This window comes from Micromys minutus (genome assembly GCF_963924665.1).
Source record: "Micromys minutus genome assembly, chromosome: 7".
NCBI lineage: Eukaryota > Metazoa > Chordata > Mammalia > Rodentia > Muridae > Micromys > Micromys minutus.
In genome coordinates, this window is record NC_137976.1 from 55430748 (window position 1) to 55448805 (window position 18058).

The window sequence follows — 18058 nt, forward strand, 5'->3', positions numbered from 1 at the left end:
GTACAGTGGCACACACCCAGCACTCCGGAGACAGGTAGTTTCTTTATGTTCAAGGCCAGCCTGGTGTACATGTTAACTTCCAGGACAACCTGAGGTATATACTGAGATTGTGATTCAAAACAGTGAGAAAAATATCTAAACTACTGGTAGTTTGTATCTGACAATATATGGACTTACTTGCTAACTAATCTAAAATGTCTTGGTACCGATTATGGTATTAGGTAGGTGGACCTAAGACAGCACATGAATATAAAAATGACTTTTGCTAAAATCCAAGTACAGAGGACATAGTAAGTTCATGCTTGACTGTGCACGACTGCTGTACACACCTTAACCCCAGCACTCGGGAGGCAGAGGCAGGCAGATGAGTTTGAGGCCAGCCTGAGGTACACAGTGAGTATGAAGCCAGTAGGATACATAACGAGGCTCTGTCTCAACAACACAACAAGCCACCTAAACCACACTGTAGCTATGAAAGGTTTTCTGTTAAAAGTCTTAATAAGTTAGAGTTAGAATTTTATTTTCATCATTTACAAAATTCATTCCCTGTATCTTTTTTGGTATTTTACTGGCTATCAGGACCCACCTATCATTTGGGTATTAAGGCATATATATTAGCTTGTTTTGTGAAGACATCCTAACTTAAGGTACCAGAGTTAAAAAATAATCTATGCCAAAAGCCTTTATTAGACTAGATTTTTTTGAAGACCCGCCTTTTAAAAAGGTACTCATTTACTTTAAATCTTTGAGAGTCCGCATGAGAAAAGCCTTGGTTTGGTACTCTGGATACGGGTTAAGTGGAAAATTATGTGAATCAAGGCCTAGTCTATCCAAAATATGGGGTGTGGCAGCATGCACCTTCAAAATGCATATTCCCAACTAGATACGAGCTGTTGTAAAGACAGGAAGCCAACAGCTACTGAAACATGGTCTCTAGCCAGGATTCTGCTTCCACATCGGTCCTTAACCACTGAAATAATGTACAGAACCTTTGGCTGCAAGTAGGAATAATTAAGTCATACATTTCCATCTAGATCTGTATTATACAGTACAAAACCGAGACTAATTCCCCACACTGACCTCACTAGCACATTTCAATAACACTTCTCAGCCCTTTCCCTAGTGTTATAAAATGAACCTAAAGTTAAAAAAAAAAAAAAAAAGTACATACCCGTACTCCTGGGGTGAAATGTCCTGTTCCTGATGAATCCTAAAGGTGATAATGCAGTGAAATAGTCCAAACAGGGGAAGTCAATGCAAAAGAGAATAGTCCAGCAAGGAAAAATATATCCAATGTTATAAGAAATCCATGGTGTAGGGGACATAGAAAATGTTTATACAGTTATAAACGTAAGCATTCGTCTCCACAGTAGCAAGTCCAAATTTTAAAAATTATTCTACCACAAGTGTATGCAAAAAAATTTTTTTTAATTTGTGCAATGGTGAGGCACAGTAAAGAAACATTTCTTTTTAATTTATTATGTTCCAATGCCAGTGTGTTCATTAAAAAAATACAAAACCAAAATAAGTTAAAATCAAAATGAAATCTAGAAGTAAAGTTCTCAAAGTAAAGTGGTCTTCCATGACCTGGATTCATCATCACAGACATGGCTGGGAGGGGCATATTGGCCTGCTTTTAAAAAAATGTACGTTCCCAATATGCTAAAATTTCACAATTGTTTTGTCTCAGTAACACAGTATAAACATTTTTTTTGCTAAATTATTGGTCATGACAGAGAAATATTAAGTATATTTAATTTATATAACTGTAAATTTCAAGCCAGATATTTTTAATTTGTGTGAGCTAAGAATCAGGCCACCGCGGATTATTCTCCTTTTTTGGATTGACTTCCCTGCTAGAAGATATTTACTGACAGTCTCACTGTATGAGGACTCTTAGGAAACTGACATATCACCTCAGGAGTGCGGGTATAAACTTACTTTTTCTATTGTGGGCTTTGCCCCCTCATACCCTTGCACCCATGACTTAGAAAAAATAATAAATATAGAGCATTCTTTCCTTTTAGCAAAAACTCACTGAAAAAAAATCTTTGAGCACAAATTCAACACAGCTTCATCTGCGAATATGCCCAATTCACCCACCAAAAGCTAAACAAAAATGTATACAATAAACAAAACAACCAAGGGACAGTCACAGTTACAGGTGACATGCAGAATAATGCACACAACACCTAGGCAAAACGGAGCCAAATATGCAAAGGAGTTAGCAGGGCCTATTATGTCTAGGCATTGAGAGCACAGAGCTTGGCAGGACTCACCAGTAGCTGTGGACTCCCTGGACTAAGCTAAGAGAATGTAATATTCTTTTAGATAGTTTCCAGTGGGGGAATTTTGCAAAAAAAAAATAATAATAATCCGCGGATTACTTTTAGTCTGCAGACTAAAATTTAGCGCATGGGATTAAAATCCGGCCCCATAAAGATTGAAATGTTAAAACACAACTAGGTAGACAAAAACAGAAAATCATACCAAAAGAACTAACAGCCAAAAGTAAGATTCAACTGGGCCAACTAACAATTAGTATGCAGACTAAATATGGCCAGGCAAGTATGCAGCAAGGCCACAGATACCCCTTTAAACGCTAAAATAAAAAAATAAATAAAACAAAATAAAACAAAGCATAAAAAAAAGAAAAAGTGAAATAAAAAAATAAAAGAAAAAGAAAAAAGGAAAGAATCAAATGAACTGAAACACTGACATGAACTTTTGAGCTTCAACTACGACCTCACCTGTGCAGCAACAGATTTTCTTAAATTCAAACAAGGAGGCACATCACAGTTACTAGGCCACAAGGGGGAAACGTTAAAAAAAAAAAAAAAAAATCAATGTTCCCCCAAAGTCTCTGTGGTGCTAAACAAATGCAAACAAATCCTTAAGAATTATTCAAAATAAATTTGCATTTGGGTAACTCAGATAATAGAGAGAAGTGTCTAGACTGGCTATGAAAGTCCCTCCTGGAGCTAAGTGCTCTGGCCGAACGAGGCCCTTCACAATGGCTACTGAGGGATAATAATCACACACACTTTTAGACCTGCAGTTAAAGCTGCTTCTCACATGGTCACGTCTCACCAATGCTGCTGTATTATGCACCCAGGCAAAGCAATAGAAATGCCTACTTTTTATAATTATAGATGGTAGGAATTAACCTAGTAGAACACAGAACAAATTATGTGTTTGCTCCAAACAGCCACCCCCTATTACTTTCCAATATAGACTTATAAAATTGACACAACTTTTGGTCAAAGACAAAACGTAATCCCCCAGTTCTAAAAACTGGTAAACCATGACTATTAAGGAGCAACATCATTACTGGATCTCAAGTAATCTGAAACTATCTGCAATTAATAAACCTAAATGTAAGATTAGAGTGAGACAATATCATGGGTCTGAGAATAGTTATTTATGTTAATTAACAACAACAAAAAGAAACCAACTAAGTGGCTTTCTAAGTAGATAACAATAATTAAGTAATTAATAGTTTAAAAAATTTCCTTTATTCATATCTTGCATGCTATCATACATTCATCTAGTGATACACCGAAATATAAGGCAATCCAATCTAGTACTGTGGTTGGTGGTTTGAATATAAGCAGTCCTTATAGGGAGTGGCACTATTAGGAACTGTGGCCTTGCTGGAGTAGTTGTGGCTTTGTTGGAGGAAGTGTGTCCTTGTGAGGGTAGGTTTTGAGGTCTCAGATGCTCAAGCAAGGCCTAGCAGCTCAGTCTTTTCCTTCTGCCTGTGAGCTCAGATGTAGAATCTCAGCCCTGTCTCCAGCACCATGTCTGTCTGCATGCCACAAGCTTCCCTCCATAATGTAATGGACTGAAGCTCTGAAACTGTAAGCCAGCCCCAATTTAATGTTTTCCTTTATAAGAGTTGTCACCATGTCTCTTCACAGCAATAAGACCCTAACTAAGACAACTATAAATTAGTAATTTATAGAAATATAAATTATAAGAAGCCACCGAAAACCAACTTTCAGAGAATTCACAAGCCAAGTAAAATTCTGTCTGAAGTCACTGCTATACAGAATGGATCACAAACTGAATGTAGTTCAAGCTTAATGAAGAAAGACACAACAGTTTTCTAACCTTTGAGGGTTAGAAAAGTCAGAAAAATAAGGCTGAGAGCAAGAAACACAAAGATACTTTTTGTAGTCACAACAAAGCTAGCCCCTAGCAGTTAGTGAACTTCAACTGCCCTAATTAGGTGGCATGTAAGGAAAGTAACATTTCCCTATACACGTGATTCCTCCTCTCACAGCCCACTGATGAAACGTGACTGCAGACCTACACAGAAGCATGCATTACTAAACACTGACCCAGCTGAACTTTCCAGTTTTACAAAGCAGCTATGCTAACCAGACTGGCTTTCCTCAGAGCTTTCCATCCATCTCTCCCATCTTAAGATGTCTGTCCTAGCAAATCATGTCTTTATGTCTTTCTTTTTCTTTCTTTCACATTTTAAAATTCATTTGTGTGTATATGCTTGGAGGTCAGGGGACAACTCATGTGACTCAGTTACTTTTTTTTCCACTATGTGAGTGCCAGGGTTCAAATTCAGGTCCAGTGGTAAGACCCTTCACCAGCTGAGCCACTTCCTGGGTCCCATTTAAGCAAATCTTAAGTCTACTTCAACAGCCCTTGTCCTATGTCATCCTTAAGGAGACTTCTTTTACTGCCGTCCCTAAAAGTCTGACTTGTGACACACGGTAGATGTAAACAGCTTTGAAATTTTACAATACACAATTTATATTACTTAATACTTGCTTTAACTATGCTCTTCAAAGGTAAGAACTGCATATTTTATTTTGTGTCCTTTATGGGACCCAGCACAACACTGGTGATAAAGAATATATAGTGTTTAAAACAATGATAAATTTAAAAAAAAAGTCTTGTCTTCTTCAATCTATTCCCAATCCCCTCCTTTGTCACCCCCTCTTAAACAATTAAAAGAGCACTCCTCTAATATATAGATTAATCACCCGGGGGAGGTGTTGTGCGTGTGCGCGCAAGTGTGTGCGCATGCATGTGCGTGTCTCATGCTGGGTATCAAGCCTGGGGCTGTACATATGCTAGGAATGTGCTATATTACTGAGCCATGTTCCTAGTGTTAAGAGCTACATCTTCATATGTGTACTGTCCAGAAATGAAATAAAAGTACACAGCCTGGAAGACAGAAAAACAAGGAGGTTATTCACTAAGGAGACTGAGTATCAGAAAAGAAGAGGAGATTATGACGCTGGTACTAAAAGGCAGAAAAAACTCAGCAGTGATGGTTTGCACACTCACAAAGGCAAGTGGTAACTGGGTGGAACAGGATTCAGGGCTGAGAGAGTTGAAAAACACAAGATCTGGTTTTCCACAAGCAATGACAGATCAGAGGCATTCTTAGGAACTAACAGATATGCCCCATATGGCTCTATGTTTTCTGGAACACATATGAATGTTGTAAGATGAAAAAGTAAGTATGGGGTCTGCAAGGGAAGTTTGACAGCAATGTTTTGTTTTTTGCTCTATGGGTCTCTCTGAAGGCTTTTCGGTAATGTGCTAAAAGAGAGTTGAAGTGGATAAATGTGACATACTAAAGGGTCACAGAAAAATGCAAGGTTATCAGAAGAGCCTTGAGAAACAAACCACGAGGTATTTTGGTCTAGTTTTAAGCTAAGAGTATAACTTAGTGTAACGGGATTCCTCTGCTAGCAAGATGGCACAACAGTGTTCACTCATACTGAACAAATCAAGCATGTGATGATGGCTTTGGCTGGAGACTTTTTTCTAGGCAGCCATTATAATGACTGAGGGTCACACAAAACCTATGTATATAGTTCATATTTAGCTGTTGAGTATTAAACTATTATGTCAAAAACTTGGCAAGAAACTTAAAAAAAAAATTTAAATACCAGCTTTCGGGAAGCAGAGGCAACTGGATCTCTCTCAGTTTGAGGACAGTCTGGTGTACAGACCAAGTTCCAGGAGGACTAGGGCTACACAGAGAGACACTGTCTTGAAAAACAAAAATCAAACCAAAAAAGAAAAATGTTTTCTTTACATTTGTCTGTCTGTTGTGTGTGTATGCCCAGAGAGACCCAAGAACCACCTATGAAGTTGGTTCTCTCCTTCTCCCGTGTGGTGGGCTCCTGGGATCAAACTCAGCCTATCCAGCTTTGGTGGCAAGTGCCTTAACTTGGTAAACCATCTTTCTGGCTCTCAAAGACCATCCTGAAGTAATACTGAAGTAATGCATGTCACCATAATGAATCCAAAACTAGAAACTGCTGTGATATACACACTTTGACTTAATGGGTACTAATAAGTAGTTACACGATGGTGAATGGCCACTGACTACATGGACAATGGGAGAAAGAAGATCTGAGATTGATATCTGCTTAGCAAAGAAGAAAGTGGGAAGCACTGTGTGTGGACTGTGGAGAGGGAAAGACACTGGCAAGAAGATAAAGATATAGAAGCAAATGTGGCTTCTCTTGCATCAATTAGAGAAGTCTGATTAGATCAGAAAATTGAGCATGGATGCACGTTCCTTTAAGGTAAGGTATGAGACAACTGCATCACACACAGCTAACTTGTTAAGTAGTGTAATGCGGGGATAACACGCGGATGGAGGGAATTCTGCTCCTCTTCTCTCTACAAACCAGCTAAATGACTTCCACCACACTGTAAAATTACAGACACTGGCATTACTTATCTGACCTCTGCATTTTTTGCTACCAGGACAAAAGAGAGTATCTGACAGTAACATAAACAAGAAATACCAGCTACTCAACAGTGGGAGCTGGAGACACACAAGACTATACTACAGAATGATCTGACTAGCTGTCCCTAGTCTTCCCTACACACTGAACTTTAAATTCATCACCTAACACACACGATGGAGGAAGCACGGACAACTTGGTAAAGAGATAGTTCTAGTAACTATCCCTCAGGGAATCTTAATTTGGGGGGCAAGACAAGAACTAGGTCTGCTTGTTGAAAGAGCAGGCAGGAGAAGATTAAGAACAGTATGACCTTGGTGGTCCGCATCTAAAGAAGGGGTTGCTCTGACAATAATGAAACAAACCGTCAATAATTATATGGAAATCACAGTAAGTCAGGACATGTGATCACCCTTGCCATAACATACATTCTATGGTTTACTTTCCTAAAGGCCACGAGGAATCAGAGCTGTGAGAAGCTCATTTGGAATGTAACCAGAAGGCTGGGCTGGGCTTTCTGGAGCTGCAGGGGTGAAATCGGTAAGGAGGTGGGGGCTCTACACTACCACCGCGGCCCGACCACGGCCAGGACACGAGGCAGAAGGGACAAGGCATTTTGGAAGTGCAATGGTCTCCATTTATGACTGAACTAAGGTAACACTGTATTCTGAAAAGAACCTGAAGGCAAATAATCACTATCTACAAAACAGAAGCAGTATTTAAACTCTGTTTCTCTCCTAATGACTCCCTAGTTCACCCTGCCTCCATGTTCTAAAGGCAAGATTTAAGTTTCTTCTCTTTTCCCACAAATCTCTGTATTTAATTCTAAGTGTACAACTGTACCATTTACTTTAGCTTTCAATCTGGCATTTCTCTGAAATACACAGCACACTCCAAAACATAGCCTCCATTTTCTTTCCCACTTAAATCATTAAATGCTTTATCAATAAATTAGGTTGCACTATCTATTCTATAATTATTAAGATATATTTCCTTTTATGTGTGTGTGGGTTTTCCCTGCATGTTCTTATGTGTATCACATGTGTCTGGTACCTACAGAGGTCAGAAGAGGGGACCAGATTCCCGGGAGTCGTAGGAACTGGACCCCTAGTCCTCTCTAAGAGCAACAAATGTTTCAGCCCAAACTAGCTATACGTAACAAGCAGCAACTTGAACAGGTCCGTAGATCCCAAAAACCTTTAATGTAGCTGACTGACACTATCGTTTTCCCTCTCTAGCACCTGTACACCCGCATCCTTTGTGAAGAAGACAGTTTTCTCAATATTTATTTGTCTACATTTTTGAAAATATAAATGACTTACCCTGCAGAATAGTGCATTTCTAAGGACAGTTTGTTTTTAGAAAGAGAATGGAGATTAAGTAGGAGTGCACTTGTGTCGGTGTGTCTTTAATCCGGAGTGTAAAGTAACAACTGAGCATTTACATTGCAGCTGAGACGCCAGGGCTCACACCCCCGTGATTTTAGGGAAAAGGGCTGAAGTGGATTCTAAAGAAAGACAACAGGGAACAAAGGTATTCTTGCTTCTCTGACTTTGCAGATCCCAAGGACCAGGCTTTTAGAGAACACTATGTACGGGGTTTAAATGCTGCTACCGGTTATTTGGACAGGCTACACTTGGCAGGCTGCTGTGCGTCACCGAAAGAGGATGAGGGAAGTGAGACTGTGCTCCTCCTGGAATCCAGTTCTACATTTTACTTGTGAAAATCTTTTTTTCTAATTCAATGGGAGCATATTCTCATCATTTACTCAAATCAAGCCATGGAATTTCTGTGTAGGATACAAATTTGTGTGTATTAAAGAGACATCAATACAAATTTATTTATTATGGAATACACTGCATGAAGGAAAATCCTAATTGTCAAAGGACACTATATAAATGAAGGGTTCATAGTAGTTTTAATATAAAACCTAAGAGAATTGAACAATTGTTCTATACACCACATAGAAATGGAGATCTAAATAAAAAGGTTTTATATTTCATTCCCACAATATAAGGGAAATGTCAGGAATCCAAGAAGGCAGAACAAAACTTAAACTAATTCACCACAGTTCTTTCTATTGGACACATTTTAAAATTAATCATTCTTCATATTTTATTCTGGCTGGTATTTCTACTGTAGAGAAAACTGTAGATGGGGATAAGGGGTTAGAAACACACATCAGTGCTGGTGGGCACTGAGTGTTAACAGGATCCTGTAACCTCTAGTGCAGCACTGTGTCTGTCAGCTCCACTGTGTGTCCGTGTCAAAGACCAAGACTGATTGATGTCTTAGACTTAGAACATCCTCCCTTCTTCCTTTATAAATATAATGACTACTTAAAATATATATCCCTCTATTTAATACCCTGGATTCTCTATTATTTTCTCTATACCTTAGTTGGATTATAGTATATTATAAATCAGTCACAATAGACACTGACCTGTAACAATTTTGGTAGATTAAGTTTACTTGGCCTCAAAATCCAAAAAGGTCATTTAGGATCCTCTAGGTTTAGAGCCACATTAAAGACCCCAAGTATATCTCACTTAGCTCAAAAACTAAGCCTTAAATACAAAGATTCAAGATGACTTTACCAAAGACAAGTGTTCACCATGAATTTTAAAATGAAGGGGACTTGGCCTCTTAGGACAATGAAGGAAGGACTCAACCTATACTTCCTGAACTGAAATATCACTGATGCCTTTGTTTAAATTGGAAAGAAATAATGAATGTTAAGTATTTTTCTGAAGAGAGGTTATCAGAATGTTAGAGGAAATACCTGGAATCAGCATGTAATCAGAATAGAACAGGAAGAGAAAGGGAGGCAGTGTTGGAGGTCTGCAAAGGAATGGCACCCAGGCTCATGTGTGTGGATGTTTGGCCCATAGGGAGTAGCACCATTAGGAGGTTTGGCCTTGTTGGAGGAAGTGTGTCGTTGTAGATGCGGAATTTGAGGTTTCAGGCTCATGGGCTCACAGTTCTTTTCCTGCTAGATGCAGATCAAGATGTAGAATTCTTAGCTACTTCTCCGGTACCATGTCTTCCTACATGCTGCCATGCTTCTCACCATAATGGTAATGGACTAAATCTGTACTATAAGCTAGCACCAATTAAATGTTTTCCTTTGTAAGAGTTTAAGAGAGCATGGTGTCTCTTCACAACAATAAAACCTTAACTAAGAAAGGCAGGCATACTGACTACATGTGACTACATATCATTTCATTTATGGCCTTAAATTACTTCACCTCTTAAGCATTTTACAATCAACGAAATGAACTTACTAATGTATGAAACAAGTTATGTGGACATTTTAAAACAGAGTCTTCTTTGAAATAGCAATTTAAAAGTTGGCTATTTCTAACCTATTATATGGTTGCCTACCTACCCACCTAAATGATGCATGGCACATGACCATGACTGCAAAGATCCAGTATCAGACACACTTGTGCACACAAGAACAAGTGCTCGTTTAACAGCAGCCTGTGCAGTTTGAATCACTGCATTCCTAGCTTTCCTAGAGTTTCTAAAGCTATATAAAAAAGGCTGCTACAAATGAATACCATCTGTAAATACTAACAAATTCTTTTTATTTTTCATTGCATAGTTAGCCTCATAACACAACCCAGGGTGGAAAAACTGATTAGGCTTTCCTAATGGTTAGTAACATCTTATAAACATTATAAATTACTTTCAAAATATTTATCCAACAAGACATGCTTTAAAAGCACACAACACCTACAAGAATGTCTATTCTGATAGTTTAAAAGAATTTTTAAAAAATGTAGTTATCTTAAATCCCAGGCAGTCACCAGAATTAACAGTACACCATCAATAAAACACTGAGCTCCAGCCACTTAGCCGTTTCACAGAGAACTGCTATGCATTTGTAACTGACATAAGAGCTCTGTAAGAACCCAGCTGAAGTACAAGGAAAACCTGAGAGTCACTAACTATTAGCTGGTGGACTCTCAGATTCATTCTCACTCACCTTCGTCCAAGGATGTGCCTTGATTTGGGGGAATTTAAATTCTGTGTAATTTGGGTTCATTTCTCTAATTTGCTCCCTTGTTGGTGTTCCTAGGACCTACACAGAGGAAAAGAAAATATTGTCAAATTCTTATCTATCCATATATTAATGCATTGGTTCTACTAATAAAATAAATTCCAAGTAGAGATAGAATAAACAACTCAATCGACTTTGTGAAAGCATTTTAATTTGTATTTATAAACCATGCTATACCAGACTAATGTTCTATGATAAAAACGTTAAAAATCTAAGTCATAAAAAATATTACTAGAAAAGATTCCAGGGACTAACATACTAGTTAAGAACACAACCATTTGTAACCCTAGTCCCAGGAGATCCTACAATACCAACTGACCTTTGAGTGAGGGCACCAAGCATTCCCTAATGCACACACATTAAAAAAAAAAAAAAAAAAAAAAAAAAAAAAAAAAATATATATATATATATATATATGCATATAAAATGAGTAATTAATTTTAGAAAATTCAAGCAATCTCCCAGCTTCCTTTCCCACTGTATCCCAACACTGATTGTAGCTGCTCTACATGGGAAAAGTGACACTCAGGTTAGCCAGGCCTAACAATGCTGTAGTCGGGCGTTTGTGGGCCAAGTTCATCATTTCATGCAATCTTTCAATATTTAGAGTATCTCTACATAAAAAAAGCTACCTGAAGACCTACAGAAGACATGAAGAACAAGAGAACTCATATAGCTTTTTATTAAAAATATAGATAAATAATACAAGACAAAAAAATTGAGCACTTTATTGCCTCTAGAACTATAGTATGTACTGAATACAAGAAAGGCTGCAGAAGAGAGGTCTAAGGGAGAAGTATACACACAGAAGCAGACAGACAGACAAACAGACGATTTTACACGTTACTCTCTATTACCTTAGAGCCCAATATGAAATAGGCTTGTCTGTTTACTAAGACAGTGTATCCATAGAGAGCCCTGGCTAGCCTGAGATTCAGAAATCTTCCCAACTGCTCTGAGTACTGGGCTTAATGTATTACTACTATCAGCTGAAACAGTTAGTGACAGTTTCACAGGAGTCATATAATATTAAATATTTAATTTGTGCTTGCAACCAACAATCAGGTGTAGTTCTACAAACATTCAGAACAAACAAACAAACAAACAACCCCAGGCTCATTATGTTGGCCTTGCTGGCCTGAACTCACTGATTATCTACCTGCCCCTGCCTCCTGAATGCTGGGATTAAAAGCAAACAGTACCACATTGAAGCCAAATTCCTCAGGTTTTTGATGACTCTCTAGACATCAATAAAACTATCATAATATAATTGACTTTCCAATTAGATTTTTCTTCAAAAGATACTCTTAAGAAAATAAGTCAAAAACCAAGATACACAGTTTTAAAACACACTTTTTCAACAAATCTACACAGTATTAGGAAGTCTAATGATTCAGAAAAGACTGAAGAGACAACTGCACTCACATGCTTATCACTTTACAATAGCCAACATGAGATCTTGGAATGGATGGATCCAGGGAAAGATGTTATACGTACACAATGGAGTATTATTCTAGCATAAAACAAATGGACTTCTGACGCTAGAAACATGAATGAAGCTAAAGGACATTATAATAAACTAAGTCAGCCACGGACAAACAAGTACCACATGTTCTACTTCTTTGGAAGCCAAAGACTGAGTGAGTTGTCATATACTCGGTTTTTATATCTGTAGGAGTCTCTTGAAATACTCTGAATGTTACTCCTGTTACTTTATAACTATGGAACAAAACCTACTCCTTGACAGTAACAAAATGAGGTTCCTTAGCCAAAGCTGTTGGTTGGAATTTAATTGCTGGTTTGTTTGTTCATTTATTTTTCAACTTTTAGAACATGAGCTTGTGACTTTTAAAAAGCTTTAGTTATGAACTTGCAGGCTGTCTTTAAAAATTGTATCATTTTAAAAACCAATAAAACATATAAAGAAATTCCTCAGCACACTTTATTTAAAGCCCTCAATCTTGAATGTACTGAGGCTCTTCAATGAGAAGAGATCTGAACATCACAGAATATTCTAGAAGAAACGATGAACTAGAGTCATTTTTCTACTCTTTTAGTTAGTTTTTAAATCTTAAAAACAAAGCTAGGATCTTTTGTTGGTGGTGATTTTGATAAGTCAGTTAAGATGAAACATAGGGCCCACATTTTTTATTAATGTGTATTTCTAGGCTGGGTGTGGTGGCAAGTGCCTTTAATCCCAGCACCTGGGAGGCAGAAGCAACTGGAGTTCAAAGCCATCTGTGATCCACAGCAAGTTCTAGGCCAGCTGGGCCTACACAGAGTTTCTCTGGTCTTTCTACACTTGATCATGAAGGGTTAGAAAACAATAAACTCTGGATAACTGACTGAGAGATCTCATCTACAGGTTAGTGTATGTTTGTTTGTTTCCTAGAAAGGGTGAGAGTGAACAGTATAGGTGTGTAAGCCATGCCTCCTGTCACTATTAGTTCAGCTGTTGCTGCACAGAAGCACTCATAAGAAAGCTTATGCTGAACATGGATGGGCACAGACTGTAGTCAGGGTGGGGTCCTAGTTGGCTGGCCAATAATCTGTTGCAAACATTTTTAGGCAGGAAAACTGGAGGCCCAGAATGAGTAAAGGCTAGCTAGAGAAAGCTGCAACAGAATGAACGTTTTCCAGAGGAACACCAGGTTTAGGGGGTGATTTCAAAGAGTCTAATTATAAGGTTTAGTAGGAAAGTAAATGGTTTCGTTTCTAATTTCAGTGGTTGTGAAAAATGCTTAGGTATTATATCACAAAGAGAGGACCTGGAAAAAAAACCATCAGGAAGTGATGGGTATTAGGTGTAAGAGGTTAGTCTGGTGCTGTTTGTATTCAAAATAGTAAATTCTGTACCCCAAGATGTGATTGCTCCAAGACAAGCAGATCCTCACATACACCAGCTTCTGTTGTGTAAATCTTGTCCCCTAAGTTATTCATGACTGGTTAATAAAGATGCCTATAGCCTGGGATGGGGACAGTAGAGAGGGAACTGAGAAAAGTTTCCAGGCTGGAGGGTCTTGGACAGAGACCATAAGAGGAGGAGGAAGAGAAGGAAGAGGAAGAAGAGGAAGAAGAGGAAGAGGAGGAAGAAGAGTGATTGCAAAAATGTCTAATCAGTAAAGCAAGGGCAAGAACGTGAAATACAGGATCTGAACTGATAGGCATTTAGAAAGAGAAACTGGAGCTGAGGAGTAACAATGCTGGTAAAGTACCCTCTGTAAAGCAAGCACAAAGACCTGAACTGGTCTGTAAGAATGCATGTGAACATCAGGTCTAGTGACAATGCTGTTCTGGTAAGCGGAGGCAGGCCAAGTCAGTCTGGCCAAGGCAAGTTCCAGCTCAGGGAGAGAGCCCCTGCCTCAAACAAAACAAGGGGACTGTGTCTGACAAATACACACCAAACTGTACTCTGGCCATCACGTGACACAGGTATGTAGGTTCAAGCACATGGACAAATGAGAAATTAAAAAGGAAGACTGTCAAAGAGCCTTCCAAATGTTTGCTTTTATGCCTACAGACAAACACGGCTCCAGCTTTAATCAGATGGTTCTCTTTGCAATAAATAATAGTAAACATAGAGACTCACGGATACTTGGACATGCTGAGAACAAGCTACCGCGTGCCGTTGCTAACAGGGTATTTACACCATTCTCTAAGAGCTAGAGGACAGAGGGAAGGGCTGTGAAATGATCTCACACGGGTCTGACATGGACACCGCATCATGGTCTCTCCACAAGGCTGCCTGTCAATGGTCAGTCATGGATCTGAGGGAGGCTGGTGAGAGAGGAGCTACAGAAGAGTCTGCAACTGCACTCTCCCTGGAGAGCCTAACTTAACAGAGGTTCAAAACCATGGTCACTCTGGGTAACAAAAGAAAGCAAATGAACGTGGGAAAGAGACTTGTAGGGAGAAGGAGCTACTGATATGAGAGAGGGGGAGAGTAATTTGAATGCACTATATACTTGATAAAAACTGTTTTCACAGAAAACAAATTTAAGGCATCAAAAACCAAACAGACTGAGATGGGACCCTGTGGCTGGACTAGGTCCCATGGAGAAAGATATCATGATGTCAAGGAAGGAGACCAGCCACATTTTCCATAACCCCTTAAGATGTTTTCCAGAAGGCAAAAGTAAGGACAGTTTGTAAACTATATCAGTTCCTGGTCAGGGATGCAGCCGTGTGTACATGCTGGGCAGCATGAGCCCTGAGTTTTGATTACTAGCACCAAAAAAAAAAAATTCCTTTGAACAACATCATATTACAAGTATAAACTTGAATTCTTTTGAGTTGTATGAATATATTATTTTTTAAGATTTATTTATTTAGTTTATATGAGTGCTTTACCTGCATGCCGCAAGAGGGCATCAAATCCCAGCATTGATGGGTTGTGAGCTAACAAGTGGTTGCTGGGAATCCAGCTCAGGACCAGTGGAAGAACACTGTTCTTAAGAGCTGAGCCATCTCTCCAGCCTAAATACATTATTTTTTTTTCTGGGTTTTCCAAGGCAGGATTTCGTTGTATAGCCCTGGCTGTCTGAGAACTTACTCTGTAGTTCAGGCTGACCTCAAACTCGGAGATCTGCCTGCCTCTGCCTACAAAGTGCTGGGATTAAAGGTGTGCAACGCACCACCACCACTTGGCCATCATCTTCAATAGTAATAAAAATAAACAAAAAAAATAGCAAATTGTAAAATAACTAACAGTTAAACAGACTACTTAACAACTTGAAAAAAGCTCATTTAAATAAAATTGACTCATGACAGAAATTCAACTTAGTAAACAGAATACCATAAACTGTTAATAATATGTCTTCAGCAACAGAATGTGAAAGACCATAGCTATGTAACTGGCTATTGAGATCATAAATATACTGTATAAAATGATCAAGGAAAGTCACTTTTAAGGTTTCTGTAGCTGTAGACTTACACTAGAAATATCTGGCTCATTCATGTTTAGCTACACACAGTATGACACTGTGATGTCAAAGCACCATAAAAGGGCACTAGTAAACGTAATGTTCACTCAAAGTGTTTTTGTAACCAAAAAGTCTAATACAAAGTATGGCAGCTGTAAGAACTCCAACATGGAGTTGCCACTTTAAAGTGGCCAAATATAAGCAAAAGCTATGGGAGTAACTTCTGTGCAACTGCAGTTCAGGAGGTAAGGAGTGGTGGAAAACAGCTTGTGTGACTAGAGGGGAGGTGGCTGTCTGGGGAGACACTGTCCATCTCTGGAGCACTAGCACAGTGGGCTTCCAGGAATGAGGAAGCTACAGACAGACAAACAACCACAGCAGCCAAACACTAACAGCTCTGAAGTCAAAATACAAGCAAGACATGAGTGGGACAATCAATCAAAACCCTCTAGAAATGAAAGAAGACAGCATCAGCACATAGGAACCCTGACTTAGCTATTACAACCAGGAACAAGAGAATGGAGAAGCCTGTGGAATGCACTTTTACTATGGGTGTAAACTGTAACGCTGAATAGAGGGAGACAAACAGCAAGCTGGGCCCACAGAAGGACACAGTGAAGGAAAACAGCAGAGAAACGATGGAGCAGAAGCAGAAGGAAGGATGCAAGCACTCCTCTCACTCCTTATTCTACATACTTGGACCAACATTTCTGCCTACTTTTTAGACTTTACGAGTACACACACACACACACACACAGAGAGAGAGAGAGAGAGAGAGAGAGAGAGAGAGCGCTCACATGTAAGAGAGCTCAGTCTGAATAATGTTACTTGAATGTATGCATTTTCAGGGATAACCATTTGGACTGGATAACCAATTAAGTGTGCTCTTCCTGGGAGAAAACCATTTCTCCTGTTCTCAGCATTCCTTAGCTGACTGTAGTTTAAATCTAGGGTTGAGGTCCTCTGAGATTCCCTCCATGGCTGTTTAAAACTGGCCCGAACAAGGACTACACTACATTATAAGAACAGACAAAACAACCACAATGCAATGCAACTCCCACACTCAGGAGGTATTAATTGCTTTTTTATGGCTCAGCACCAGAGGGCACCAAACTTCAACAGAGGAGCTGCACATGTAGCCAGTTTTGTTTAAAACTACTGTGTAGTAAAAGAAGCTTCACGAGAAATGTTATTCCTCTGCTTAAAATTCTGCAGAGCTTTCTAACTCCCTCGAATACAGTATATGCCTACTGTCCGCAGCTCTAGATTCCTCTTTCCGGGCACACTCATAGCCCATCAACACTGTCTTTCACAACCACAAGCTGTATTTAAAATACTTAACAGACCTGACTTCATGTCTTCCTGACTTCAGACCTTCCTCTTTAAATAGTGGCTGAATTTCCATGGTGAAGACTCAGTTCAAGGGTTAGTTTCTTATGAAGAAGCCTTTCCAGATAGCACCGCCTCCAACAGAAACCCGGCGTCTACACACTGCTCACACTGCTCAGCTATCTGAGATGACACCGCTCACTCCTGGGTCTCTCGTTTCCTTTCAACCTAATTTTGAGCTTCTTCAGTTTAAGAACCTCCACATTCTAGGCCCAATTCCAAGACAAAATCTTTCACTAACTCAACTCATATAGTTAAAGGGGTGTATATACTGAAAGAGTTTTAAAGAATAAGGGGTGTGCTGGCTAGTTTTATGTCAACGTGACATAAGATAGTGTCCTCGGGAAGAGAAATTCTCAATTAAAAAAATACCTCCATAAGACTAGCCTGCAGACATCTATAGTGCATTTTCCATGGTTGAAGACTGATATGGGAGGACCCATGTCACTGTGGTGGTGCTACCACTGGGTTGGTGGCCCTGTGTGCTGGAACAATCCAGTAAGCAGCACCCATCCATGGCCTCTGCTTCATTCCCTGCCTCTAGGATCCTGCCTCGAGTTTTGGCTCTGATTTCCTTCAGTGATGGAGTGTGGCCTAAGAGCTATACACTGAAATGATGACGTCACCATCCGTCTACTCAATGATGACACAGGTTAGTGTCATTCATACTTTGGTTACTGCAAATGTTGCTGCAATGACTACATGAACACAGGTTTCACACACTCGAGTATTTGGGATAGATACTCGTGCAAGAGGGGGCCTAATCCTGCTATAATTAAATATTTTGTCTTCTAAGGAGTCTCTCCAAATGTTTTCCATACTCTCTGTACTAATTTACAGTTCCATGGGTTGTATAAATGTTCTCTCCTCCAAAGAAATGTAAATAAGATAGGTTCCAACTTCATTTTTCTGAATATATGTACCTAGCAGTATTAATGCCTGTAATA

The 18058-nt window shown here is 39.2% G+C and overlaps 1 protein-coding gene across 2 annotated transcripts in view; it reads right to left on the bottom strand.

The window, feature by feature from the left end:
• Positions 1–18058, bottom strand: part of GSK3B (glycogen synthase kinase 3 beta) — a 127833-nt gene that overhangs the window by 21407 nt on the left and 88368 nt on the right. The window contains exons 8-9 of one of the 2 annotated variants that reach the window (XM_080919631.1): positions 10726–10821; positions 1172–1210 (exon numbers count right to left, since the gene is read on the bottom strand). In XM_080919631.1, coding sequence (XP_080775757.1) covers positions 1172–1210; positions 10726–10821 — 135 coding nt within the window. The remainder of the gene's footprint in view (positions 1–1171; positions 1211–10725; positions 10822–18058) is intronic. The other variant, XM_080919632.1, reaches the window with a different exon arrangement.